Source organism: Crocodylus siamensis, chromosome 3, assembly GCF_052110815.1.
Source record: "Crocodylus siamensis isolate JL-2025a chromosome 3, ASM5211081v1, whole genome shotgun sequence".
Taxonomy (NCBI): domain Eukaryota; kingdom Metazoa; phylum Chordata; order Crocodylia; family Crocodylidae; genus Crocodylus; species Crocodylus siamensis.
In genome coordinates this window covers 47,374,424-47,401,340 of record NC_143397.1, presented here as the reverse complement: position 1 = coordinate 47,401,340, position 26,917 = coordinate 47,374,424, and the positions used below count along the sequence as shown (strand labels likewise).

The following is a 26,917-nucleotide window of genomic DNA, read 5'->3' as shown; positions in this document are numbered from 1 at the left end:
ATGTTCATCTAGTATACAGCTGAAATATAAGAGACCTTAATTCCTCTCTGAGTTGATATGGAAAGGATCTTAAACTCCAGTTTCAGAATTAAACCAATCTCTAATTATTGGGAATTAAAATGAGACTGTCATAGGGAAAATTACCCCATATCTGCTTACTGTTCTTGTATTTTCCCCTGATGCATCTGATGCTGGCTGTTGTCTAAAGTATAATACCAAACTAGGACTAAGTGGAACATTCCCCCCCTCCCCCTCCCCCATGGCAGTTCCTGTGTTTTTCTGACCTGGGATAAGTCACTTCAGGGTCAGATCCACAGACGTATTTTAGGCACCTACATATCAATGGCATTTCAGCAAGAGTTTAGGCATCTGAATAGGAGGTAGACATCAAACTGCTTTTATGGATCTGGTCTGTATTATATTGAGACCTCAGTGTCGTATCTTTAGCACAAAAATAAAATAGGAACCCACATTTTTAAATTATTTTGAAATGTTGATATAAAAATAACAAACAATGCACTGGGAAGGATTTATTAAGATATCACATTCTCTACTTCCTTGCTCATGAAGTTGTCCTCTGTGTAACACAGATATTTCTTTGATGATCAGTGTTGAGCTGCATTTTATCACTCGACAGATGTTTCTGTAAGTTTTATAATGTATGCAGGTTCCTGTGGGTTTTGGCTCCTCAGAAGTTGGTCCCCTAATTTGACTCACTCGGTCTCCTTCATTCCTGGAAATTGGAAGAAGCATCCAGGTTCTCCTTTATTTAACAGTCAATGCTATCCTTACTCAAAGCACTTTAACTGTGCTATTCATTTGGTTTCATTAGAGCTAAACAAATTTCAGAATTTCTGCCCTGTGAGAAAATTCTGACATTACAACATTTCTGAAAATGGGACAAAAATCTGACATTTTGATTTTATTGCCAGAATGAAATTTAAAAAATAATTAACTCAGACATGCAAAAAGTTTTCACTTTGACATTCAAAATTAAAACATAATGATTTGGTATTCCTGAAATGAAAATGTTTCATTGTGTATTATTGACTCAGCCTGAAGTGCTTTGCCTTCAGTCAATTTACCATTAAACTGCATTCTCCTCACACTGGCACATTTCCTTCTGGGGATATAGCTCGTGGTCCTGAGGCTCTTACTCTCCCCACTGAAGTAGGCTCTGTGGCCAGATTGTATTTCTCATAATGCACCCAGTCATATAACATTGCACAACACTGGCCAGAGGAAAGCATGTATCATGGGAGGCATGTCTGGGAAAGAAAGATGGTGTGAGCTGCAACTCTGCTGCACAACAAGACAGATGCAGATAATGTTTTGGCGACTTGATTTGAAACAAACTATTTGGAGTCAGTTAAACACTGAAATATTCTGATTCAAATCAAACCAACCTGAAATGAGATATATTTTATTTCACTTTGCCCGAAGGAAAATCAAAAATGTTCAGCAAAAATTTCCAACAGAAAATATATATTTTGCAAAACAGCATTTTCTGTTATAAATTCCTGATGAGCTGTAATACTGATTTTAAAGATATTTCTGACCTACGGTGTGTCCCTTCTCTTTCTCATACTTACTCTGTCTCCTACATCAATCATCTTTCTTGGTGTTGCTCTTACATTTGTAAGAACCAAAGGGCCAAATCTATTATTCCCACTAAGTCATTTCGTATTACTATCTAGCTCATCTTGTTTACATCCAATCCACCCCAGTCTTCTTGCATAAATAATGAATGTGTGATCTTATAGCATTAAACTTGTAGGGCTTTCCCTAATGTAAACATGAATATCTGAGGACAAAATTTAATCTTTAAAAGTCTGTGATGGACCAGTGTTGATATTAGACTAGCTGACTGGTTGGGGCCATTTTTCTTAGTGTAGTATTAGTCAAGCAAGGAATCATCATAATCCTAGAAACTAGACAGTCATTGTAGTGATTTTATCACGGGGAAATTGTTCATACATCAATAAGACTGCTACTAGGAAAGAGAAAATAAAAAGAGAAAGTTAAAATTGCTTTAGATCATTATCATCAGCATGTCCCTCTAGATTCAAAGCCTGAATCATTTTTGGAAAAGGGTGAAATAAGAGGGTTGTTACTGGGAAACTTGCTAAGATAATCCTAGTCTTTGTGACATTAGTGAATGCAGGTCTGATATCTACTGAGGAAATGGGAGAGGTGTATGGGAGAAGCAGAGATGGGGGAAAAAAGGAGGAAAAACTGTTAAAGCCTAATTTCTTAAGCTTGCCTTTTTCTTTTTTCTTTGTTTTTTGTTTTGTTTTGCTTCCAGAGATGGCTTTTCACAAAGGAAAAATGTAATCAATAAAGAACAAAAAATATGATATTCCCTCCCTGCAATTTCAATTAAATCTAGGACAAAAAATGCTAATATGGGTCTTAGCATGTATAGAAAGAGAGAGGTACAAATGAGAATGATCATGTCAAAGGTGCATGTCCACTTTGGGAAGTGCTCATAGAGCTCCACGTAGAGGTGGAGACTGATCATCCATAGAGGTTCAATATGGTGTTAGGATATGCAGTGGCGTGGTATGCTTCTGTGATCCCAGTGGTTATATGAGGAGGACTGCTTGTGCAAGAATGGTTAAAGAGTATCTGGTAAAGAGGTGCCTATATAAATGGCTGCAGAGAGAGATTGTTCTGGTGCAAGAGGGTGTATGTTTGTATGTGATGGTGATAGGTCCCATTCTTTGTTAGAGATGTCATATTTGTGTGTAAGGCTAGGTATTGTGGCAGTTTTCCTATAGAGCAGTGATTCTCAGTCAAGATGCCATGAGATCCTTTTAAGGGTGCTGCACCATATTAGCCCTGTTAGGTATGCAGACATGATTCACATGATAAACCCAGCAATTTCAATTAGGAATCCATAATGAAAAAAATATTCTGACCTGTTGTGGTCTTGCTGAGTTCTTTACGACAGAAAGATTGCTGTATTATTTTTCTGTAGTCAAAAATGAGTGAAAGCTGGCATTTGCTGAGGGGTTCCTCAAGTCTAAAAAGGTTGAGAACCATTGCTACAAAAGTTGCCTTTTGATTGGAAGATATGTGCAGGGCTGTAGATTGTGGGTCTTTTTTGTGAATGGGGACTTCTATCTTTGTGTTCCAGTGAACTGTCTACATAAGGGGTATCAGTACAATGGCAGGAAGTCTTTGTAGGATGTGACTGTAGTCGGCTATCTGTATAAGATGTGATGGGTTGTCTGTGGAAAGGGTGTCCATATTGTGGGATATCTTCAAGATGTAATGGGATTGTCTTCATGTAAAAGTTGTCTATAAAAGGACAGCCATTTTTGGTGTTGGGATATTTTTTTTTCATATAAAAGCTACCTGAGGGGGAAGATTTCTATGAGATGTGTACAGGGAGCACGGAGAGAGAGTTGTGTGTGATGTGGATAGTCTTTGTATAAAACATCACCAGTGTGGTAGTTGGGGTGTAACGTGTATTTCTGAAGAACTTGTGTGAGATTGCTGGTTGCCTTGTTGCATGTGGGAAGAGATCCCGGTGTGTAATGTGGATTGTCTCTGTATAAATGATTTCTGCAAGTGAAGGCAGTATACCTGTGTTAGAGCATGCATACCTTACAGTGAGATGTTTCTGTGAAGGTTGTCTCTGAACGGAGGTGTCTGTGTGAGGCCTGGTGGTGACTACATTAGAGGTATCTGTGCGATGGTGGACTGTCTTTGTGTAAAGCGTCTGTAGGGGGATAAGTGTGTGGGGTGTCTTTGTTAGCACTGCTGTCCCTTGTCTTTATGTGTTGCTGCAGGGGCTTGGGATAGGTTGTCTGTATATCAGCTCCTTGAGGGACCACTCCCATTCTGAAGTCACCCGCCCACCCCACATTATAGCTCTCTCCTCTGGGCAGGCCACGGCCATCATGTCCTTTATTGTTGTAACTCGCAGATTGTGATATTGTCACAAAACTGTTGCTAGGCAACAAATGTGGTTACCAGGTCTCAGCGAATAGCTGAAGGGGAAAGCGAAGTGTTGCACCATTGTAGAGTAACCATAGCAATGACCTACTATTACAGACTAAAGAATTATCATTAACAATGTTAAAGTATCAAATGGAGGCCCAGGATCCAGAGACTTCCAGGCAGCATCTCTACATAATTGAGTTTTCCAGGAAGAGACCCCAACTCTTTCAAAGCACTTGACTCCTTACCTCTCTGGGAGGGTGCCTTTTGATATTATTTTTATTTTTGTTTTAACAAAATAGGTTTCATGGGGTTAAGGGGACATGGGTAACATAATAGAAGCCTATTACGATAAAAAAATTAAACAGGTGAATTTTCATGTAGAGGGAAGGTACAACAGAAACTGCACTTTCCTGCCTCAGTGTAGTGTACAGGCTTATATAGTTAAAGGGATTGGTTAAGGTGATGTATTATCTGTTTTTAAAGCCATATAGTTGACTGCCTCTTTAAATGCATGCCAAAAGATAAGTGAGAGACAGTGGAGTGGAAACTATTACTCCTCACCTAAAACCTAAATATGATTTTTTTTTAAAGTTAGACCTAATGGATAAAGCTGCTTTAAGGAAACTGTCCAGGGACATACAGCTGTCAGTCAACAGCATGTTTTTGTTTTCAGTGATGCTGAGAGGACATCAAATGGTCACTGTTAGCTGAACTTCATCCCTCTCCCCACTACACAGAGTTTCTGGGAATTTACAAGAGTCACCTCTAATCTCTATAGAGCTGTGGTTTTCAGCCTGTGGTCTGCAGGCCCCTGGGGGTTCACCAAGGAGGACTATGATCAGTCAAAAGTATGTGAATACCCACACTTCCAATTCAAAGGGGTCCACACCTCCATTCAAAATCTCCAAAGGGCTCTGCACCTCCGTTCAAAATATTTTAGGGGCCTGCAAATACAAAAAAGTTGAAAACCGCTGCTATTGAAAAGCCGCATTTCCCAGCCTTTTCCAGCCCAAGGCACACTTACATTAACAAAAAATGTCTGCGGCACACCTGTTAAGGCTTGCCTCATCCCCATACTTATGTGCTCATTGTAGCTCATTGTCGCAGCAAAATTCCATGGCGCAGATGTTCAGAGCCTTGCGAACTGCGCATCCCCCAGAGCCAGCACATGCTCAGTAGATGAATGTCCTTCCGCTTGGCTGGTTCTCTCCCTCTCCCCCACAGACAACATGTACATAAGTCTTCTGCGAGTATCTTATCCAGGCGGCTTATTCATTCATGGCTGGAGAACTTTCTTCTTGTTATTCCAAAATCCTTGCAGCACACCAGGGAGCATTTTGCAGCCCACTTGGTGTGTGGTGGCCCACTGGTTGAAAAAGCACTGCTGTAGAGCAAGGAAATGGCATCAAGACATTCCCTGGGCTGTGGAGGCTCTGTGACAAACCAGAAGTTCCTAACAACCGGGGGATGAAGTGAATCACTCAAGTGGCTGGGGAAAGGTTACTTGGCCAAAGGCATGAGTGGAATGGCAGGGGTTTAGTGACCCCAGCCTGGGCTTCTTGGCCTGGCCTTTCTTGCCAGGGGCTGCTCTGAGGAGAAAAGCAATAAGTAGAAAAATTGCAAGTGCACCAGGTGCCTGGTACCTTTGTCTGCCTGCTCTGCTGTTGATTTAGTATCATTTAGTACAGCAGTTGTCAACCTTTTGCACCTTATGTCCCCCCAACCATTTTGCCCAAAAACCCTGGTCCCCACCAGGATAAAAACAAAACCCCACAAAATTGCATTGTCTGAGATATCGGCTGATTCATCTGTTTGAAGTGCAAACAGCTGATTTTTTTCCAAATGGGCACTGAGTTGAAGTCCCACCTACATGACCGTGGCATCCCACGGGTTAAGAAACACTGATTTAGTAGATGTGTAACTCAATGGCAGTTACATTTTAGTTGCACATTGTAACTACATGTCCCTCCTGGACTTCAGCTGAGAACCTGCCCCCCACCCCACCCTCCCAAGCTATGACCACCACGGGGCTTCTGAATGGTGGCATTTGATGCTGGCATCAGCAGTGCCAGTGCTGTCTGCTAAGGGCTCACCTTCCCCGTGCTGGGCTGAACCCTGGACCAGCTGGGCACACAACTGCCCCCAGTGAATGAAACTGCTCTTTGTGTCTTGCAGGTACGGAGAGGCACGAGCTCACGTCCTGGAAGAGTTTCCCATCCATTTTCAAGTTCTTCAGTGAAGCAATAGAGGCCAAGACCAGCTCGGTGAAGCCGGCCCCGACCCGGCGCTCCAACAGAATCAGATACGAAGAGTTTTAAGAGGCGAGAGGCATCTCGTCGCCGGCTTGTCTTCTGCAAGCAGTCTCCCAGCCCCTCATTAGATTGTTTTCTTCCTAGAGCACAGGGTCGTGATGTATACATCTAAATAGCGTTTTGCATTATTTCTAGATGAGTGCAACTGTCAAAGCAATATGGGTTCACTGGTTGTGCTTCCTGTGGGCTGTAGCTTGGATTTCGTGCTGCCCATCAGTGCGCAGATTAAGGATGACAGCAGTACTGCACAGTGCAGCATGGTGCAGCTCTAATTGCCCTGACATAGCCCTGCACCGAGCTGATGCCAGAGTTTAACAGCTTCTTCGTGGTCCTATCGCCTGTAGGATTTTGGCTGCTTCCTTCCAGGGGGTCACTACTTATTTTTTATGATGATTTGGACAGGAGCAAACTTGGGGCTTTATGCGTTAAAGAGAAAAAAAAAAACAGAAACACCCCCCCCAACCAATAATGATTGCTTTTAAATGATTTATCCAGGCAGATTTCCCCCCCCTCCCATTCTTTTCCTCTTTCCTCCCTCCCCCCCAAAAAATAGTCTGTAGCCTTTTTAAAAGGCTAAAGACACGTTTTTAACAATCTAATGTTCTTGTTTGTGCTTTTATAGGGTTTATTTTTAAAGCCACAGTGACTCGATTGAAATGAAAAAAGAGGGGGGAAAACACAGCACAAAGATGATGAAGTAGCCGCTGGAATTTAAAGATACATTGTTCTCTGTACCTCTAACAGTCTCTTTTTTCCCCTTCTCCTTCTGACACCAGGGGAGAGACTCTGCGTAAAGTAGCTCCTATGAAATATCAAATTAATGAACAGCTATTTCAGTGGAGGAACGTCTCTGAATTTAAAATCAGGTTGCCAATAAATCTGCACGTTACAAAAGAGAAGGACTACTTTCAAAGCAGTCCCTTCCGATGCTGTTTCTGCTCAAGTCTTGGGCTCGGGGCTGTTAACGTGCCCATTTGCAGAGGGAGTTTGCAACCCCCGATCCGTTTGCAATGGCAAACTGTGCTGCTTGATTTAGGAGCAGTTGTAACATGGAGTAAAAACCTGCATTTTAAAATTGGCTTGCAGAACTCTGTTGCTAGATTGATTTTTTTTTTTTAATTTTTATTTTGACAAAGCAGCGTGTGAATTAGTGAGAGACACGATTTTGACATTTTGAACCATAAGACACTTTCCCCGCAGTCACCTTTTCCTTCTCTGGGACCAAGCGGTAACGACTTTCTTCCTGTGCCGCTGATCAGAAAAGCCCCGTTGGCCCAAATGTCTGGGAAAGTCCCGCTGTATACATTGTTTCTTCTCCTGGATCAGTGGCCTTCTTTGTAGATCTCCACTCGCTTATGAAAGTCCTACCTTAAAATGCCAGTGGCTTTTTATTATTATTATTATTATTATTATTATGTTGCCAATTCAGCAACGGTCTGGACCACACTGTGAAACCGGATAGCAAAAAAACCAAAAAAAACCCCAACAAGTCACGAGTTAATGATTTCTGCTGATTATTTTTAATTTAGAGACGCTTCAGTTTTTATATTCGGATTTTTTAAAGGTTTGTAATGCCTCGTTCTCCTGTAATTCTCCCGCTTTTAAATGCAGCCAGGCCTAAAATCCGTCTGGTATCCCTTCAAGTGTTTGCAAGGAAAAAAAAAAATGAAGAGGAAGAAGAAAGTTCCTGCCTTATATGCTCATCCTAAAGTGCACCGCCAGTTCCACAGCACTGAAATCCTCAGAAAATCATTGAAATTCCAGACCTCAGAGGGAAGTGTTTTTAGTAATAGGAGCTGATGTCAGCAACTTTTAACTGCTAATGTCTGATAAGCAACAATACGTGCCTGATACCGTGTCTGGCGTGCAAGGACACTAATTAGTTCTTAGAGTTTTGATGATGCTAAATTGAAGTGATCTTTTCTTCAGTGCCCGTGGCTGCCTCGCCTCTGATGCTGTTAGAGCAGGAGGCGAGAGGAGACCAAAATCAAAACGGTACTTCACCCCACTGCCGGGTGTCTTCAAGCCCAGGGAAGTCAGCATCTGCCACATGGGTTTGTAATATTGACCCCTTTCCAATGTAATCTTCCCCATTGCAGAGCTGCAGGGAGGAATCCAGCCCGGGGGGGAGGGGGTTGCTGTCACAATACAAAGTGGGTTTACTTTTCTTCTCTCTCTTTTTTTTTGTTTGTTTGTTTGAAGTGGTCACTGTTGGTTTGGGTGCGTTTTGGCCGGAGCAACCGCAGCGGCCGCCGCGCCCGCGCCCGAGCCCTGCGCGGTAGCAGGAGAGATCCTTGCGGGTCTTTCCATTTTCCTCGCGCCCTGGTCCCCTGCCCAGGCGGCTGGGACACGCCGAGGACATGCACCAGCCCCGGCCGGGGACCTGCAGTCCTCAGCACCTCTTCCCCCCCCCAACCTTTGCTTGTAACGAGAGTCCATCACTGTCAAGTTGCTCCCGAGCGCTCTGCCGGCTCCTCCCCACCCCTGCCTGCCTGGGTCCTCATCTCTCCCTCTTCTCGGTGGCCCTTCACACATGTGATCCCTGGGGCAGAGCTCAGCTGGGGGAGGAGGGCGCCCCGCGGGCTCCAGAGCTTCCCCGCCTGCGACTGCCCAGGCTCCTCCACCTGTTGAGCCGGGGGGCGGTCGCGGAGCTGTAATGCTGCTCCCTTCCCTCCTCGCCAAGGAGCTGGCGGTCCCGGCCTCCTGTCCACCCGCCCCGATGTCTGTGCTGTGTCCCCTCCACACGGGTTTGCATCGCTGGCTTTGCATGTCACTTTTGAGCTCTGTGCTTGGGGAAGGGGGTGCGGGGCGGGCGGGAGAGGTCCTGCAACTGACGCGCTTTCCGCTCCGGGCGCGCGTCGGGGGTCGCCAAGGTGCCAAATATCACCAGATCGATCTATTTTTTTATGTTTTCACGAAAAAAAAAAAAAAGCACTGTAAAAAAAAATAAAAAGATTTGTACGGTAAGATTTGCCCTTTTTCAAGTCCCTTTCTGGTGCCCTGGCCCGGCTTGTTTTATTGCTTCTGTAAAGAGCTGCAAAGCACAGGGAGTTCTTATGGACTGTATATTTCTGGTTACACTTAGAACAAAAATAAAGATGCTTTTTTTTCTCTCTCTTCTGAAGTGCCGTGGTGGTTCTTTCCCCAGAGACTCCCTGGCATGGGGCTGTGTGCCCAGAGGGGCCAGACACGTCCCCCGAGCGGGGCGGCGCACCAAGGGAACCCAGAGGCTGAGTCGAGCGGCTGAAACTCTGACTCTGTCTATAACGGTGTATGGCCGAGCACCAGCCCCCCTTGCCTGCTCTGAACTCGCTTTACCTATCACTACGCAAAGAGAGTTTGCATAAATAACAGCCTCTCTCGGATGAGATTGTTTTTTTACTAATGGAAGTGGGTGATCCTTCCCCCCCCACCCCCCGGAGCAATCTGCAAGTTGGCAAATGTATTAGCAACTAATAAACGGCAAAGCAATGCGCTTCTCTCCTCCCCCATCCCTAAAACGAGTCAGTGTGTAAAAAAACAAACAAACAAACAAAAACCCTTCATTCCCTTCGTGCTTTGTTTGGCTTGATCCTTACAGTAAAGGATATATGGGAATAGGGGACGAATAATCAGAGGCTAATTAATGTCTTATTATTGTATCAAAGCCGCCTGGACCCCGGAGTCAACAGAGATCTTGGAGAGGGGAAGTTCCTCTCTGCTTTCTCGGTAAGAAAGCAGCCCCACGAGTTGGAGGCTCACGATTTCTGGGAGGGCACAAGCCTGTTCACCTGCCTTTGCTCCCACGGCCCAGCTAAAGGGATTCCCGTTAATGGTGCCAGTTCCCGTGGCTTGGCTTTTTTGTGTTATACCGCACACCTGGGCTTTGCAGTAGGTGAAGCCGCCTGGATCCACCCATTGCATCTAGTGAAATTTTTCCCATCGTGGAAACGGGGAGGAAGCTGAAAGAGACCTGTTAGGCCACCAAAGTGTATTTCAGCCCCACCACCCCTCAGCCTCTCTCCATTTGAATGCGGATTTCTGCCTTCCTCGTACTAAAGTGACTAAGTGGGAGTCTCTTGAATTGTTCCTCTTCCTTTTAACTGATATTCCATTAATCTCTCTCTCTCTCTCAAAAAAAAAAAGATCAGTTTGAGGCTGGGGAAAAAAAGAGTTTTAATCAACACCTAACAAAGCTTCACCCCCTCCTCGCTACAGAATCAGCTTTGTTATCCAGTGTTAGATTGGAAGAAGCAGTCTTGGACAGTCCTGTATGTGAAGAATGTACGCGGGGAGGTAAGCTGTTGAAAGGGGAAAAATAACACAAAGTCGATTAACAGTGTTTCTAGGCGAGATGAAACCATCAAAGCATTCCAGCGTTTATCTCCAAATCTGTGTAGTGTAAAAAGGTAACAATGATAGTCTTAAACCGCACTTAGGAGGGATGAATGTTGATTTAATTGATTCATTTGGATCGATGTTTTTAAAGTTTCACACCACTGATCTTTCATGTAGTGATGTCTTTAGCAGTCAGAGGTCCGACATGAGCCTTCTCAGATTTCATCACTGGGAAGCTCCATGACATCTGACATTATTAGACAGACTGAGGACTGGTAACTTTGGGACCGGGAGACCCAAATGCCAAACTGATGTAAGAGCAGGGTTGGATGCGAAGGGGGCTTATTATTTTGTCACAACTGAGCCCTGGATCTAGGAGTATCAGAAGGCTGAGGTCCCCACTTCTCCCCCAGATCTTACATCCGATGGGGAAATTTAGCATGGCTGTACTGGGAAGGAGAAAGAGGCCCTGCTATTACCCAGTGCCCCGAAGTGCGATGTGCCTGGTCACACAATCCAGCTGGCTCTGCGCGAGCATTTAAAGTTGGGGGGGGGGGCAAACTTTTCGTATGAAATGCAGCACTGGTGTGGATGGAGCTACCGCTCTTTATCGGCTACTCAGCACCTTGGATCTAGCCAGCAGTTTAGATTTATCCCCTTGGTCTTGATTAAGGGAAACGTGGAGCTTCCAGACGATCCCTGCTTTGGTCTCTCTAAGAACTGCCCTCAAACCTACAAATGGAAGCTGCCATAGATAGCCAAGATCCTCCTGCAATGCACTATGTTTTCTAGCTACCAAAATTAAAATAGCCTTCCAAGAACTATGCAGTGTACATTTCATACTGGCATGCATCTGAAACACACATATATATAGCATTTGTTATAGAGTATGTTGTAAATTAAGTTGAAATAGTCGACAAAGCGTGAAGAGATGAACTTCTCGAGAAACTTTGCAGGAGATGGCATTTGTCGTGGTACCATCGCAATGCCACACATTTTCACTTTTCTGTTCCATTTGGGATTGCATGTGCTTGTGAGTATTTCACTAGATCAGTGACAGCTCTTTATTTGCATAATTATATGCTCTGGTCTGAAGAGAAAACTAACCCCCAAATTTCATGGGTCACCAAACTGCGACAATCAATGTTTTATCACGTATGCTAAGCAAAACCTAAGAAGCTATATGAAGTTTCTTGGGGAGTTTTTACTCCTCAGAAAATTAAAGATTTTGTGCCTCTTAAATAGATGCAAAATCTTTCCAAGCTCTTTGTCACTGAATTCCGTTTGAAGGCAAAACTAGAGATTAACACGTAGATCTGGATTTTAGACCCACCAGCATTACTTCAAAGTGGGGTTAGACAGCCAGGTTTAACGCATTGCTAAATTTCCCCGGTTTAAGTACTGTAACTCAACTTTGTGGCTTCAGTAACAAAAAATGGGGAAATTCAGACAATCTGGAGACTCCTCAAGTGAATAGTAACTGATGGGTTTGATTTTACATGTTCAGCAGGCTTTTATTCCTTATGTGTTTTCTCCCACCCGCACTCTGTGTGCCGGCGCGCACACGCACATAATTCTCATATTTATGCCATAGATATGACATAGATATGCACAAAATGATTTTTTTCTGTGCAACAGGATTTGTTCTGGGCCATCAGCTGCACAATAACCGCATGCTCCAGTTATGGCTCACTATGGATTTCGAACTTGATAAAAATGCATTGTTAGGAAGAAGAATGGGGTTAGTGATGAACGCACACCCCCAGTAAAAACTGATAAGGAAAAAAAAGGCCAAAAATGCAAATGCAGTTAGAAAAAAACGGCTATTATTTTGATTTCATTTAAAAAAAAGAAATCTGCACAGTCCAAGTCCCGGAGCATCGTTCAGACCTGCAGACAGCCTGCGAATCTTGGTTGTTAAGGAGGTTTAAAAAGAGCACAAATAAGGTTTAAATGCGTGTATAAGGCCGGAGTAATAGTGACTACGTGTTGTGGCCCTGCTGTAGCGATTGTGGTTTTGGTTTCATACTATGCGCTTGGGCTCCGCTAGCTATTGGATAGAAAATGCGCTTTTAAAGGGATCTCTCTCTCTCCCCCTTTCTTTCTTTTTAAAGATACCTGCGCATTTCTGGTAACATTCCTCGTAATATTTCCCTGGAAATGCGCCCGAGAGGGACGATCCAGGCAGGATCATGTTAGAAGAGCAGATGGGAGCTGCTCTGAAAAGTTGCGCAGCTCTGGTACAGGGGCTTTCTGATCAAGAGCGTCCCATGATTGCCACTAAATCCGAACGAGAAGCCTCAGCTTAAGGACCCCCGTCCCTGGCTCCTGACAGCGCTGTCGCAAAGTGGTTTGAAGCAAGAGGGACTTTCAAACGCTTTTTGTGAACACGCAGCCCGGAGCACCAGCACTCTCACCTGCTTCTCAGCCTGGGAAAAATAACCTGCCTCTCCGCTCCCATCAAGAGCTGTTGCACTCTGAGTGGAAGGAGCCGAGCCTTCTCGTGGCGGAACTACTTCAAAGGGCTTCTGTAACACAAATACCATGAAAGGCGGATGAGTGAGGCGGGCGAGCTAGGTAAACCCTCTCCCAGAACCGAGTGGGCAAGCCAGCGCCGGGCGGGAGGCTGGGGCAGCTGCGCCCGGCGAGGCTGCGTCTTAGATCCCTTCGCAAAACTTCCTGGGGAAATTGATCGGATCGATTACCTGCCAGCCAGTGTTTACCAGTAACATTAAGCAGGGAGCCACTCTTTTCCACTTGCAGGTGCCCGAGCTGATTACAGCTAGCGCAGGTAGATAGAGGGGACTCCCCAGACTGTCATGTGAAGCCTGGCAGAATCAGGGCTTTTCCGCTATCCCCTGCAGAGGCCAGGACTGACCCTTCAGTCCAGGGGCCTGGAGGGGGGGTCTCTTCTTTTGATGTTTTCATCCCTCTCTAAGCTCCATCTCATCCCGGGCTGTCTGGCCACGTACTTATCTCCAAGTCTACCTGCAAAGTATTCCTCTCAAGCTGCTATCTTTGGCACAGCAGTTAGCTAACTATCCCCCCCCGTCCACCCCACATACACACACACACGACACCTCCACACCTTCGCTTGATAATCATAACTTACCTAAGGATGAAATATTGCTTTCCCCCTTTGGTAAAGCCCTGGATGGGATCCCTGGGAAGGGCCAGGTCTAAAAATAGCTCCCTCACCACGGCTATGCCACTGCTTTGCTTGTACACACTTTGGAGAGAAAAGCCCATTACCACTACAGGGCGCTTGCAAATACTGATCTGGTGGGCGATAGCAACTCCCAGGCGAGCTGTGCCAGGCTCTGAGTGCTTTGCCAGCTGGTCCCGAGTCCTGTTCCCTTTTTTACCAATCTAACTTTTCCTAGGCTTCCCAGGCAGGAGGGACTTGCCGGGTTTATTCAGTGGAGCTCGAGCCATCCTCTGTAGCTCGGTTTGGTCAAGTCTCACCTTGTTTGCTCTCTGAAATGCACCGCAAGGGTTGTTTGAAATGCCCTTCCTACCAAATCAGTGTTGATTTAAAATACTGTTGCTACAGAATAGTAATAATAGTAATATAGCCGCCAATAATGATAGTGGTAGTAGTAGTAGTAGTCGCACGTCCCTATGCTTGGGTATTGCTCGCTGTTTCATTACTGTCCCTGTTTTCCCAGTCTCTCTATGAGCCCAGCTCACAATCGCCTCATTAAGGAAGTGAATGTAAACGAATCGACAAGCGCAATAATCAAACCACTAGCTGCCTCCTAAGACTGATCGTGTCCAGGTGCTTTGCAAATGTAAAGCCCCCCGCCCCTTGCCCCGTGGATCCTTACAGAGCAGGTCTGAGCCTGAAAACTTGGAGACTTGTTTCTAGCAAGTGACCTGGTGAACGGGACTCGGGTTTTTGTCGTTGTTGCTTAACCCTTCCCTGCAGTGGCTCTTTGTTCCGTGGCTGCAAGCAGGGACGTGGGTGGATGCCCTGCGCTCACTGCAAAGCTTTGCTCCAAAGCTTTAGGAAGTTTCTCAGCCCTTTGCTGTGCCTGGCCAGCCCCGCTGGGGAGCGGGTGCGGGGCATGATGAATCGCAAGCGAGCACTTGCGAAGCGCCGGGCGCGCAGGGGGCCCGGAGCCGGGCCGCGCCCGCCCCGCGCCCGCGCCAGCTCCCGCGCCCGCGCCCGCTCCCGCCCGGCCGAGCGAGGGAGGGAGGCGAAGCGCCGGGCTGAGCGCTCGCTCCTCAGCACCATGGACAGCGCGCAGCCCTGAGCCGGCCCGGCCCGGCCCGCGCCGCGCCGCGCCGCGCGGCTCCCGCCCGGCTGCCCCGCCCGCTCCGCTCCTGGCTGCAGCGCCCGCTCCGCTCCTGGCCCACGTCGGTGCCTGCTCGCGCGATCACCTCGTGCAGCCCCTGAGGGAGCCGCCCCTCGCGGCTCCCCCGCGCTGCCGGCGCCCCCCCTCTCCCGCCTGATCCTGCTTGCGCGCTCACCTAGGAACTTTCTCGGGCAAACTTCCAGCCGTGTCTTCCCCTCCCTCTTGAACTGCCCCCGCCAGTGGGATCGCCTCCTTCCCCGTGCTCCGGCCCTCCGCACGGCTCCCTCGAGGCGAGTCCGAGGAGCGGAAACTTTCCCCAGGAGGCAGCCGGCAGGGACACCTGGCCTGGTGCGGGGGCGCTCGCCCGGGGCTAGGGCTCTTTGATGAGCTCTGCTGAGTCCAGGCAGCTTGTTAATTATAGCCCCTGGGGAGGAGGCTCCCCCGCGAGCCGGAGCCCAGCCAGGCTAAGGAGCCTGACAGCAACTTACTTGACAGCTCCCCCCCCCCAACACACACATACACGCGCGCACACACACACACACACACACACACACTGGAAGGGCAGGACTTGGCGGAATCCCCCTTCTTCTGCCTCCATTTCTACCCGCACAGATCTCTGCTCGGGTCGTGGCGACTTTACCCAGCACTTTCCCAGCTTCCCCTTCCTTTTTTTTTCTGTTCAGGGGCTGAGACAGACTCTCTCCTTCTCTCTCTCTCTCTCTGTTTGATCTTTTCACTGTCGTTTTAGCAAAATACCTAGAGCCTTTCAGCTTGTAAGTCAAGCTAGCTCCGTGTTCGCTGTTTAAAGGCAGCGAGGTGCTCATTGCTTATTAAAATGTTTCACTCAGCTTCCCACTTTTAGTGTCAATCCCTGCTTCTCTGATCAGCCCGAGGTAGCACACAGCGCGGCACAAGCAGGGACCGGTTGTTGCTCACAAGACTCTGACATCCCTTCACACGCGAACCTGCCCCAGCAGGGGGGAGGACTGGCTGGAGGTCGTTATTGGGCGGACAGACAGACAAACCAAGCCACATGCCTTGCAACTGAAGACCTCCCTGCCGGAGCGGGGTGGGGGCTGGCGCAGGGGGCTTGCAGGGCGTGGGGGCAGCCCTGTAGCAAGAGTTTTGCTGGGAGTTTGATGGGACTTGCCCTGTCCAAGGGGTGCGTTGCAAGAGCCCGGTTTCCCAGCCCAGGCGTGGCCCAGGGCCAAGCGGCCAGGGAATCCGTTTGCCCAAGATCCCCGCAAGAGCTGCGTGGCTGTGGATGGCTTCCCGGAGGGTCTCAGACGAGAACCTGGCTGCTTGGGATCCTCACTCCTTGTTCTTTGGGAGCTTCCCGTTTGATTTCCTTTATGTGTTTTTTTAAAGACAAAAAAAACCACACCTGCCATCCTCTCACTGTAACCAAGTGTCTAAAATAAGTCCCTTATCTCTGAGGTCCCTTATCCTTAGAGGAGTCCCTTATCTCTGCGGTCCGGGCTGGGCTGCCAAGCGGGCTCAGTGGGCTGAAGTTTGCGCTGGTAGAAAGGGAACCTGTTGAATACTCAAGATCAGAGGAATAGCCATTCCTCCCCTCACCCCCCAGCCCCAAACTGCAGGGGTGGGCTGGCAGGGACTGGGGCAGCTCTTCCCCAAAGGCTTTGAAAAAGGAAACTTTTCAGTATTTCCTTGCATCTCGTGCTACGAGAGTGGCTTTGGACGGGTGTGGGGGTGGGGGGGGAACACGACGATTGCTTATTTCCTACTCCCCTGAAGTGACTCGGTGCAAGAAAAGCGAAGTAGCTGGGTTGTATCTTGGCAGGGAAACAGAAACCAAGCGGGTTTCGTTAAAGGGAGGGCGCAACTCGCGCACGGGAGATGTGTTGATTTGCTTGAACTTTTTCTCGGGTGTTTATTCCGCCCCGCGTCCGCACAATTTCCCCAGCTCCCCCGAGCGTGCCAGCCCGGGGCACTGGCGCCCTCCCTGCCCGGCGCGAGTCGCTCCTGGCCAGCCCGGCACAGCCCGGGGTTTCTCTGCATTTCGCAGCACGGGTTCTTGGGATCTGAGTTTTAAACCGGGTACAACGGGGCGATCGCCCCCGATATAACTCGGGACGGGAAAAAGCTAGCTGGAAATGATTTAACCTCCCTGGGAATAGCTGTGGGCGTCTACCACGCTGCCACCCTGCAGTAAAAACAACCATGTCCCCTTTGTTTGCTTTTGGGCTGGTTTTTTCTTTCTTTCTTCCTTATGCCCGGGACACCGCTGTACAGTGCTTCCCACTGTCTCTTCCCCACGTCCTGTAACCCTTCGAAGTCGTTTCAAATGACTTGTCTCCTCTTTTGGGGGGCATTTGTCCACGTCCTGTATAGACTGACTAGTTAGTGAAAGCGAAGTGTCTCTGTGTGTGTGGGCGGGGGTGTACCTCATACACACCCCCGCGCGCACACATATATATTTTATTTCCACGGAATCAATAATCCCTCATTCATTTCCAGGCGTGTTTGGAAGGAAAGCAACTTAAGTCCTCAGGTAATATGCCTGATGAAAGCTCCCTGCCTGTCGGGGTAGTCTTGGAGGATAATGTAGTTTACCTTGATGGTCAAGGGCAGTCAGTCCAATACAATCCGTGTTAATAAAGGGCCAGATCCTGAGCTCGGTTGCAGAAGCCACAACCGACTCCTAATGTGGGTGTCTGCGGGACATGGTGCAGAGGAATTTCCTGGAAGAAAGTGCGGACGCCCACTCCCTGCCCCCTCCCCCAGCCCAAGTAATCTGGGATGTATCAGAGCCTGGGCTACAAGTGGGAAGGCGTTTAGAAGAGCTGCTGAGTTGCAACCCCAGGGGAAATGCCCCGTTAGGAAGTGCGCTTCCCTCCCAGAGATCCGCCTGCTCTTCCTGCATCCTCTCCCCCGGATCGAATGACTCCGCGCTCTCGGTCCTCGGGCGCGCAGGCACCGCTCCGGGGCGGGGCAGGGCGGGGCCCGGCCTGATGCCTGCGCGCCCCGGAGCGCTGAGCTCCGCGGCGCGGGCACCCAGCTCGGCTCCGCTCGCTGAGCCTTGCCGGCTGGGTCCAGGAAGCAGAGCTCTCCCCACAGCCAAACTGTCGCATTTAACTTTTCATGATCAGCTTGCAGCCGGGCGAGCCGTTTGCTGCACTTAATCCACAACATATGTTTGCCGCAGTAGCAGGTTTCGGGGGGTGTGCGGCTTGGAGCTGAGCAAGTTGTAAATTTTCCGCCTCAGGTTTTCAGCGCCTCCTAGTTACAGCCTAACACCCAGAGAGGCAGGGAGACACCCGCCGCCGGGGCAGCCCAGCCCTCCAGCCCAGGCGCCTTGCCCCAGCAGGCCGGCCAGCCTAGACCAAATGGCAAAAGAGGGTGCCAAGGTGTGGAGCAAACCCTCTCCAGCCTAGCAGCTGAGAAGGACCTGCCTGATCTTCCACTGCCCCCCCGCACACCCAGACCACTTTCCTTAAGACCTTAGGGTGGAGGCTAGAAAGCCAAATTGAACCAACGCCCCCCCCCCCCCAGCAATAGCCCCGCAGCCCGCTGATAAAACCCAGAGCTCGTCCTTTGCTAACTTTGGCTGCTACCATAAGTTTGCAGGGTGTGTGTGTGTGTGTGTGTGTGTGCGTGCGTGTGTGTGGTGGAGGGCTGGGAGGAGGGATCCTCTTCTAGCAAGAAACCCACAGTGCCCATGAACTTCTCTGGACTCGGAGGAGAATCCAAGCACATTTGGGACACAGATCCCCACTGCACTACTGCTCCGACACTAGGATGGGGTGGGGGTGGCCTTACATATCGCACTGTAGCTATTTAAATCCTAGAACCACCCCCCCAAAAAACCCCCAATACCAGCAGCCCCCTATTTCTGATGTCCCGGCCCCGGCAATGTCCCCTCCCGCGGCGGCTGGCGCGCTCCTGCTGCCCCCGCTGAAGCCAGACCCGCGGGACAGATTTGCCCCCCTTGCAAACAACTTGCAAGCTCTGCCAAGCCAGGGAGATCGGGCTGCGCAGGGATCGCGTGTGCGGTTGCAGGGGCTGAACCTGCCCTGGGTGGATGCAGTGGATGGGCACCGCCGGTGCCCTGTGCGGCTCCGAGCCGAGCTTTGCACTTCCAGGCGCTCGGGGGGGGGGGGGGGGGGGGGGGGGGGGGGGGGGGGTCCCGGGAGCTGAGGCTGGTCCTGGCGGGGCTGGAGGAGCCGGGACGCGGCGGGGAGCCGAGCCGAGCCGAGCCGCCGCTGCCGAGGCGCAGAGCGCCATCTAGCCAACAAACGCCGCAGCCGGCGGAGCCCGGAGCGGCGAGCGGGAGCGCGGAGCGGGCGGCCCGCAGCCCCGCGCCCGGCTCCTGCGCTGCCCTTGCGCCGTCCTCCCTGGCCCCGGCTTTCCTCGTGCAAGTCCTGGCTGAAGTGCACACGCACTCGCCCGTGGAGGCGGGGGGCAGCCTGCACCTGGCTGCCAGCTATTATTCACCTGCCGGCTTCCTCGCCTCCAAGTGGAGGAGGGACAAGGGGTGCACCAAAAAACATCTTCCTGCACAGCAAATAAATCCATCTTCCTCCCGGGCTGAGACCCCCGCCTGCCTCAGCCTCCCAGCCGGGGCGAGCCGCTGGGGCTATGGGGAAGCCAGTGGAAAGCAAGGACAAACTGCGCTGGTTTGAATGGTCTTGCGGGAGAAACTTGGATAAAAATGTCCTCAGTTTAAAATAATAATAATAATACCAACTACACGCACCCCACCCCGCAAGTTTCTAGTGTCTTTATCTCTTCCTTTCAAGGAGAGGGAAACAAAGGCAGAGGCTATTAAATCTCTGTCTTCCTGGCTGCCTTACTAAGGTGACCTTTTATTTTGGAAACTTCTGAGGCTCTCCAGGAAGCAAAAAAAAAAAAAAAAAAAATGGAAAACTCTTCAGCCGCCTTTACATTATTTCTGCAAAATTAAACAAAGACACCAACGATTTGTGGCAATTGTGGCTGCTCTGAGAAGCTTTTTTTCACAAGAAACAAGAGTCATTACACATTCTCCGGCTCCATCGCCTTCCGTGTGTTTGGAGGCAAATAACTAACACAACTACACACCTAGGCATTCAAGCATCTTTATTGTCAACTCCTTTTCAAATTTGACTTCGCAGCTTCAAAAAAAAAAAAAAAAATCCTAAATCACGCACGTATTTGCTTGCCACGGACCCACTGCCATTTGCTGTTCTGCATTATTGCTTGTGTTGCTTTGGCTTTTTAATAACTTATTGATTCACGCTGGGCTACATCAGAGCGCGAAAATGTTACCGGGTTTTGTGCTAGTTTCTTTTTCTTTCTTTCTTTTTTTTTTAAGGAGAAATAAATCGCACGTGCATTTAGGAAAATCAGCTCTGCAACACTTCAGCTGCAGACGGTGGGATCATGCATCATTCCTAACTGGCTTCTGACTGCTCTTAAAATGGGCTTTCTTGTTAAATGTGTATCTATATCTAGAGAGAGAGAGATATACACACACACATAGATTTATATACATACGCATACATACATGTACTTATACATATACTTATGTATATAGATACACACACACACACACATACATACATACATATGTGTGTGTATGTGTGTGTCTCAGAGGCATTTTTATTTTTGGTGCACCTCTAATGCCATGGATCTGTCACGATGCAGAAATGATGGCATTAGGATGTAGATAATGACAGTACCAAACTCTTTCGACAGGTTACAATATTTAACCCTAACGCAATACATGCAAGGAGAATCCCCGATGCCTCCTGGACCACGGGGCTGTGACAGAGCAAGGGACCCAGTGGGCACGTGTGAGATGGGGTGGGGAGCAGAGCAAAAGTGAGCCGGTGGGTGCCAGTCCCTGCCTATCCCCGTCTGTCTGTCTGTCTCACAAGTTCACAGCAGTTCCTGAAGTTCAGATGCAACCCACACACAGAGAGCAAGGAGAGGCGGAATTGAAATCAAGGTTTAACTTCTTTGGTGTCTTATTAAATCGCACGTTTCCCAGTCAAGGTTTCCTTAAACATGAAAACCTTCTCGGCGATGGGGACCCCAGCTGTTTAATTTAACATTGATTTATTGCTTTTAAAAGTAAATTTACACACATGCCAACAGCACTCCGTTTTGTTTCCCCAGACCCAAAGATTTATTTTCTACTTAGCGCTTGTCTGACAAAACAATGTCCTTTAACTTTATTACACATCGATGAGGAAATCTGTCTTATTTTTGTTTGGATTTATTGCTCTGTTACTTGTGGAGACTTTTTGTAATCCAGAAAAGCTAAGGTCAGGAAAGAAATACAAAATGAAACCTAGGCACAGAAGCAAATACCAATAAAGGCATCAGCATGCATTGGCGGATGGCAGTGCACACACAGCTCTGTTAAAATACATCTGGAGCCAGGAGTATAATTATAAAAAGTGTGGGTGTGGGGGGGGAGATCAGTTTAATTTTGAATGTGCAGGTAGACTTTCCTCCCCCCCCTTTATGACAAGCTCGTCCTTCAATGCACGTGAGCTCTGATATCTTTCCTGGCTCTTTGCAAAGATTGTCTGGAAATGTATCTATAATTACTGAAAGAAAAAAATATAGGGTTAGCTATACCATGCTGCCTCACCTCCGCGCAGTAAACTCCCAATTACCAAATCTATGTGATGGCAGAACTCAGGGGAATTACGATGTACTTTGAAGCAGCCTTTACGGTACACTTCATCTACGTTTTGGTTTTCTTTAGTTCTCATTAAAGGGGCACTTTCTCCTTTTCACTGATATACTGTCTTTGTGTCCTTCATTTCACTCTCTCTCTCTCTAAAAAGAAGTTCTCACATCTTATCAGGAGGAGGCACAATAATAATAATAATACTTTTAAAAAACCCATGGTTTGGCTTTCTTTTTTTAAAGTGCAAATCTTTTTTATTTTATTTTAAAGCAGGGCTTGTTCTTATTAACGAAAGGTCCTTTAATAACAGTGCGATTGGGGGGATATTAGGGGGCCATTTAGGAGGTAAAATTAGAGGAGCGCGCAGTGTTGGCCAATCTGTCCTTTTTTGTGTGCTCTGGGCTCGCTCTCCCGAACTGATTTCTCACAGAGGCATCTAATAATCACTTTAGAGATGTTCAAATGCGGACACTCGCTCTTTGCGAGGCAGAAGTGAAGATGTGACAGGTTTTGTTATCAGGAGGAGAGGGAGAGCTTTGTAAGATATTCCCTTTCTTCCCCCAGAAATACACCATCTCTCAATAAAGACCCCCTGTCTCCAAGCGTGACTACCCCTGCTGGCCGTGTCCACTTTCTGTCCGGTGCGGCCACATAAATCCCAACTCCATGTCACTTAACAGATTTTAATGATTTTACCAACCCAGGCAGGATTTTTTTTTCTCTAAGCAAATGGACTTTACTTCTCTCTCTCTCTCTCTCTCTCTCTCTCTCTCTCTCTCTCTCCCCCCCCCTCTCCCCCCACTCCGAAAACCCTTGCGGGCTCTGCCAGTCACCACCCAGATTCATTAAAAAGAAATAACCAGAAATAAAGGGGAAAGCTGCGAAACCTGGAAAATTCCCCTATTCACTTGGGCAGCGGGTCCCCCACCCCCCAACCCCGTTTGGCCTTTGAGAAAAGGCCCTGTCACTCAGAAAGGGGCCAGTTCTTTAACCTCTGTCCCCTACACCCATAAGGCAGCCTCCTACCCCAGAGGCCCTACCCCTTGGCCCCCACACCCACGTCTTTCCAGCCAAGGAACTGCAAAGAAGCTTTGGCTTCTTGAACCAGGCGACCAGGCACTCTCCAGCCAGGGCAACAGTAGGCCACAGAGGCGAACAGACAGGCAGGGCTGCCCTGCCTACTACCAAGGGTGAGTTTCTAGCTGGAGGAGCCTGTTTGATCAACTCTTGTCCACAGCTAGGGAGGGGAATGCTCTGACAAGCCACCAGGACCAGCCCCCAGCCCCTCCGGGTGGAGAGGGGCTCCCCTCTGGAGCTGAGCAGAAGCGATACCCCACCTCGTGCAATGGCTATAGTAGAGCCCAACATCTGGACCAGGGAGCTGTGTCAGCGGAGACGCTCTTCCAAGCGACACACGCGAGGGTGTAATACAGGGCTGCGTGTATCGACACACACTCCCCACACGCATCTACCAACTCCTAACGGGGGTCTGTGCTACACAGAGCTGCGTTTCACCTTTCATGCCTCACAAAGCCGGGCATTTCTTTGCAGTGGAGTAAATGCACTGATGGGAGAGTTTAGGAGACTTATTTGGGAGGAAATGGAGGGTCAGTTTTGGTCTAAGTGGAACATCTGCAAAACATTCAGACAGCTTACTCAGCAAAGAATCTAGCCATTTATTGTAGAAATAATAAAAGGCACTAATGATTATAGTTCCCACCCTCTTCCCCCCAAAAGGGCAAAGCTTAATGAAATAATTCGAAGGTATGCCTCATTTCCTAATGGTGGAATTAAAACGGGGGGGGGGAAGAAAGTAAAGAGCAAGCAAGCAAGAGGAGAAAGAAGAAGGAGAAAAAGAAACACATTCAACTCGACTTCCCAGTCTTGTGTGCTGAAGGGAATAGGATCCGTGTTGAGAAATGAGGTAAATAAAATGGAAGTGGGAATGCTATTAAACACAGCATACCATGCGAGGCGCGCGCATAGTTCCGCCTTGATATGCAATTAAATTACAGCAAATTCCTCTTTAAAGAATATCGTTTGGAATCCTTCTTTAAGATTCAAGGATGTCTGAGGTTAAGTAGCTTTTAAAACGTCATTTCTAAATGGCTTATGCAATGAATAGCTACCTTTAAATCCTAAAACCATTATAAATATGCTATACATATGGATGCCAGTTTATCGCTACATAGTTCTTTTTAAAATGAGGAAAGCATTCATAAAAAGCTACTTGGCACACTTTATTTTAGGCAAGCAGATGTTAATTTTTTCACGTATCATTTTATGACCAAGTACATGTGTAACATTGGAAAGCATCCAGAACGCCTCTATTATTTGCTAAATGACTGTTAGTCGAGGCAGACTATTCTCAGCATAGCCAAGGTATAGGGTATATCAATAAAATAAACATCTGTGATTTTAGCAGGAGAGGCAAAAAAAAAAAAAGAAAGAAATTTAAAGAGTTACTATAAAAGTGGAAAAAGCATTTGTGTAGGAAGAACACACCTGCACTGGAGTGAATTGGCTATTTATACTGCTCTATGCAAAGCAGGCTCTCTGTTGTGTCCTTGAGATTATTTACTTTGTGTAAAATAAGGTTTAAAAACCCATGCTAAAATCCGATCCGCATTGTAGCTTTCTCCCCAGCGTGATAACATTTATTGTGCGCTGTTTTAAATGCCCTGGGATGTATTCCAGGCAAGAGGTGTGTGGGTTTTTTCTTTCCCCTTCAACAGCCCGATGTTTAGCGCGGAGGAATGTATGACTATATGCAGTTTCTCGCTCAAAGTGTTTGAGTCGGAGAATTCCCATAGAGAGCTGGGTTTTCTTTTTCCTCCCCCTCCCACTCCCAAAATATCTTTGCGAACCCGGACTTGTTTGTACTGCGTTGTACGAGGACTGGAGCACATGCGGGAAAAAACACACACACCCAAGCACGGAGCCCTGGCGTAATAATTAACCATATGCAATATTTATTGTGTTGTAATGTTTGCTATCAGGAAGGCAAATGCAGTCAATGGAGGTTTAACAAATATAGTGTTATTGATCAAAAGCAATAAATAAATATGCATATGCATTATTTATATAGGCACACATGCATATATACACACACACAGGACCAGCTCATTATTACATATTACAAACGCTGGCTCCACCGAAAAGCTCCAGTGACTGCTCCTTTTTCTTTTTTTCCCCCCCCCTTAGCACTGCCCTTTGCTAAGGGGCCAGGGAGGAGGTTTTTAACATAAAATGCCGCAAATATGAAAAATAGGTCACCAATAAAATTGGTCTCAGCATGGAGTGTAATTGTAACAAAATGCCGCTGCGTAAAATCGAGGAGCTAGCTGGCGGTGGTGGCAGAGTCGCAAACCATCTGGTGTGTATTAAAAGCAGTGCTGTAAATATTGCTGAAAACTAATGCATTATCAGCTTCTATAAGTGCACGGGGCCTGCAAGCTTTCCATATGTTGGAATATGTAGATCTGGGAGAAAGGAGGGAAAGGGGTCCTATCAATCAGGGGCTCTGCAAGCCGGGGCTGGGCAGGCTCCTCGTGGAAATTCGTCCCAGAAGAGAGAGAAGGAGAGAGGGAGGAAGAGGAAAGAAAGAAAAGAAAATAGAGAGGTAGGATCTGCCCCTTCGCAGGCTCCCCCTCTCCCTCCCTCTCGCAGTGCAGAGGATAGGGTAGGCGCTGGTGACGTCACGGCACATCAGGGCAGGAGAGTCGATGTTACCGGGAGAAGCGGCTCATCTGGTTCCCATCACTTGGGAAGTTTTGCTTGGACTTTTTTTTTTTTTTTGGGGGGGGGGGTTGTTTTTGTTTACTACTTCTCCGCTCCGGGGCGGCGGGTTGTCCCCGCCGAGCCTGCTGCCCGGCTCGTCCGGGGGGCTCCGGCCCTGCCAGCCCCGCGTTGCCCCGCAGGACGCGCATCAGGCCGGCAGCGCGCGCACACGCACGGAGCGAAGCGCCTCGCAGGGCCCCGGCCCCGGCCCCGGGCCGGCGCGACCAGCGCCCGGGCTCCTGCAGGCGTGACGTTTCTTCAGCCCTGCCACTTCTCCTGCCCCGCTCCCCCGCCCTGCCAGGGCTTTCCCTGCCGCCCTTCCCAGGCAGGGACCGGCTCCCCCAGCCCCTCTGGTCCAGCTTCGGGCCACTGTTCTCCCTCGCAAGAAAACTTCGGCTGCAAATTCACAGCAAGCCCCTTCCCCCCCGTCTCCCTCTCTGCACTGAGGTCACTTACTCTTTCTCGCCGTTGGCCTGTAGTTCCTTAATCTCGCCTCGTCCTTCTCCTCTGGTCTTCAGGCTGTGCTGTGAGAGCCTTGTGTTGATAAACCTGCTGTTAATGACAGCCCAAGTGCAATCAGAAGAGAAATAAAACTCTTACTTTTTTTCCCCCCAAGCTGCATTCCCCTCTGACCGCTGCTTCCTTTAATTATGGGAGTTATATTTCTTCTTTGAGAGTCATTCGTGGGTTTTTTTGTTTTTGTTTTTGGGGGGGGTTTTTGGGTGGAAAGGCGTTTCTGCTGTTATTTTTGAGCAGGGACCAATGCCCCATATGCAGAGGCTTTGAGTGAAGTGCAGATTGAGACATATCGGGTTCCCTATAAAAGGATCATTTCATGTGGGAGGTTGGACACAAAGTTTGGACTCGTGACTGGCATTCCTGAGAGACATGCATATTTTAAAACAACAAAGCAAGCTCGAAACAAGGCTTAGAGGAGGGGGGGGGAACTTGGAAAGAAGTTACTAAGTGACAAACATCTGTCAACATGGACTAATTTGTACGCTCCCTGGAAAAAATACCTGACTAGTTTAATTTATAACTTCAGGCAGCAGTGTATAGTTTGCAGTAAGTTGTGTGCACTCTAGTCCTCAGAAACCTTGTTAGAAATGGATTTGCGCTCAACGCTGGAAGTTTAAAGAGCTTTCTGGCCTAGAGATGAAAGTCTCAATTCCTCTTTTTTTCTGGCTCTTTGTGGAGAATTTTGTCACCGTTTGGAGAGGAGCGTTAATCGGGAAATAAGCAGGGGAAAAGACACAAAGCAAACACCGATGTAGAGACTTTTTTTTTTCTCTTTCCTTTTTTTTTAAAGCAACCGGTAGTTTTCACCCTGTAGGGGGAAAAAAATGAAGCTCTGTTTGATATGCCCCATAAATCGCACGTAAGAGCGAACCCCCCGCCCCCCCCACACACACACGATACGCATATGTGTAACCACACCAAAGCTTCTTGCTACAGGTGACAAAGGAAAAGTAGCAGACCACTTCCACCATCACTGGTGCAGCTCTTCACACTGACACGATAGCACACGCAGGGGCACGGGCTTTACAGGGAAGGGAGAGAAGTTTGCACAACCCACTGGGAAACCGCAGTGGGTAGGGTCCTTGCTCATTTGTTTT

General features: G+C 48.2%; 1 protein-coding gene and 1 long non-coding RNA gene across 7 annotated transcripts in view; one reads left to right on the top strand and one right to left on the bottom strand.

The window, feature by feature from the left end:
• Positions 1–9,380, top strand: part of ARB2A (ARB2 cotranscriptional regulator A) — a 408,135-nt gene extending 398,755 nt beyond the window's left edge. For all 6 annotated transcript variants that reach the window (XM_090038271.1, XM_090038274.1, XM_090038275.1 and 3 more), the window contains one exon: positions 6,127–9,380. In XM_090038271.1, coding sequence (XP_089894397.1) covers positions 6,127–6,269 — 143 coding nt within the window. In that variant the 3' untranslated portion in view covers positions 6,270–9,380. The remainder of the gene's footprint in view (positions 1–6,126) is intronic.
• A 1,031-nt stretch (positions 9,381–10,411) lies between these two features.
• LOC149868248 (uncharacterized) lies at positions 10,412–26,194 on the bottom strand. The gene is made up of 3 exons (XR_016441211.1): positions 25,758–26,194; positions 12,998–13,108; positions 10,412–10,543 (listed from the first exon to the last, which is right to left on the bottom strand). It is a non-coding gene; the product is annotated as an uncharacterized LOC149868248 (long non-coding RNA).
• Positions 26,195–26,917: the final 723 nt, after the last annotated feature.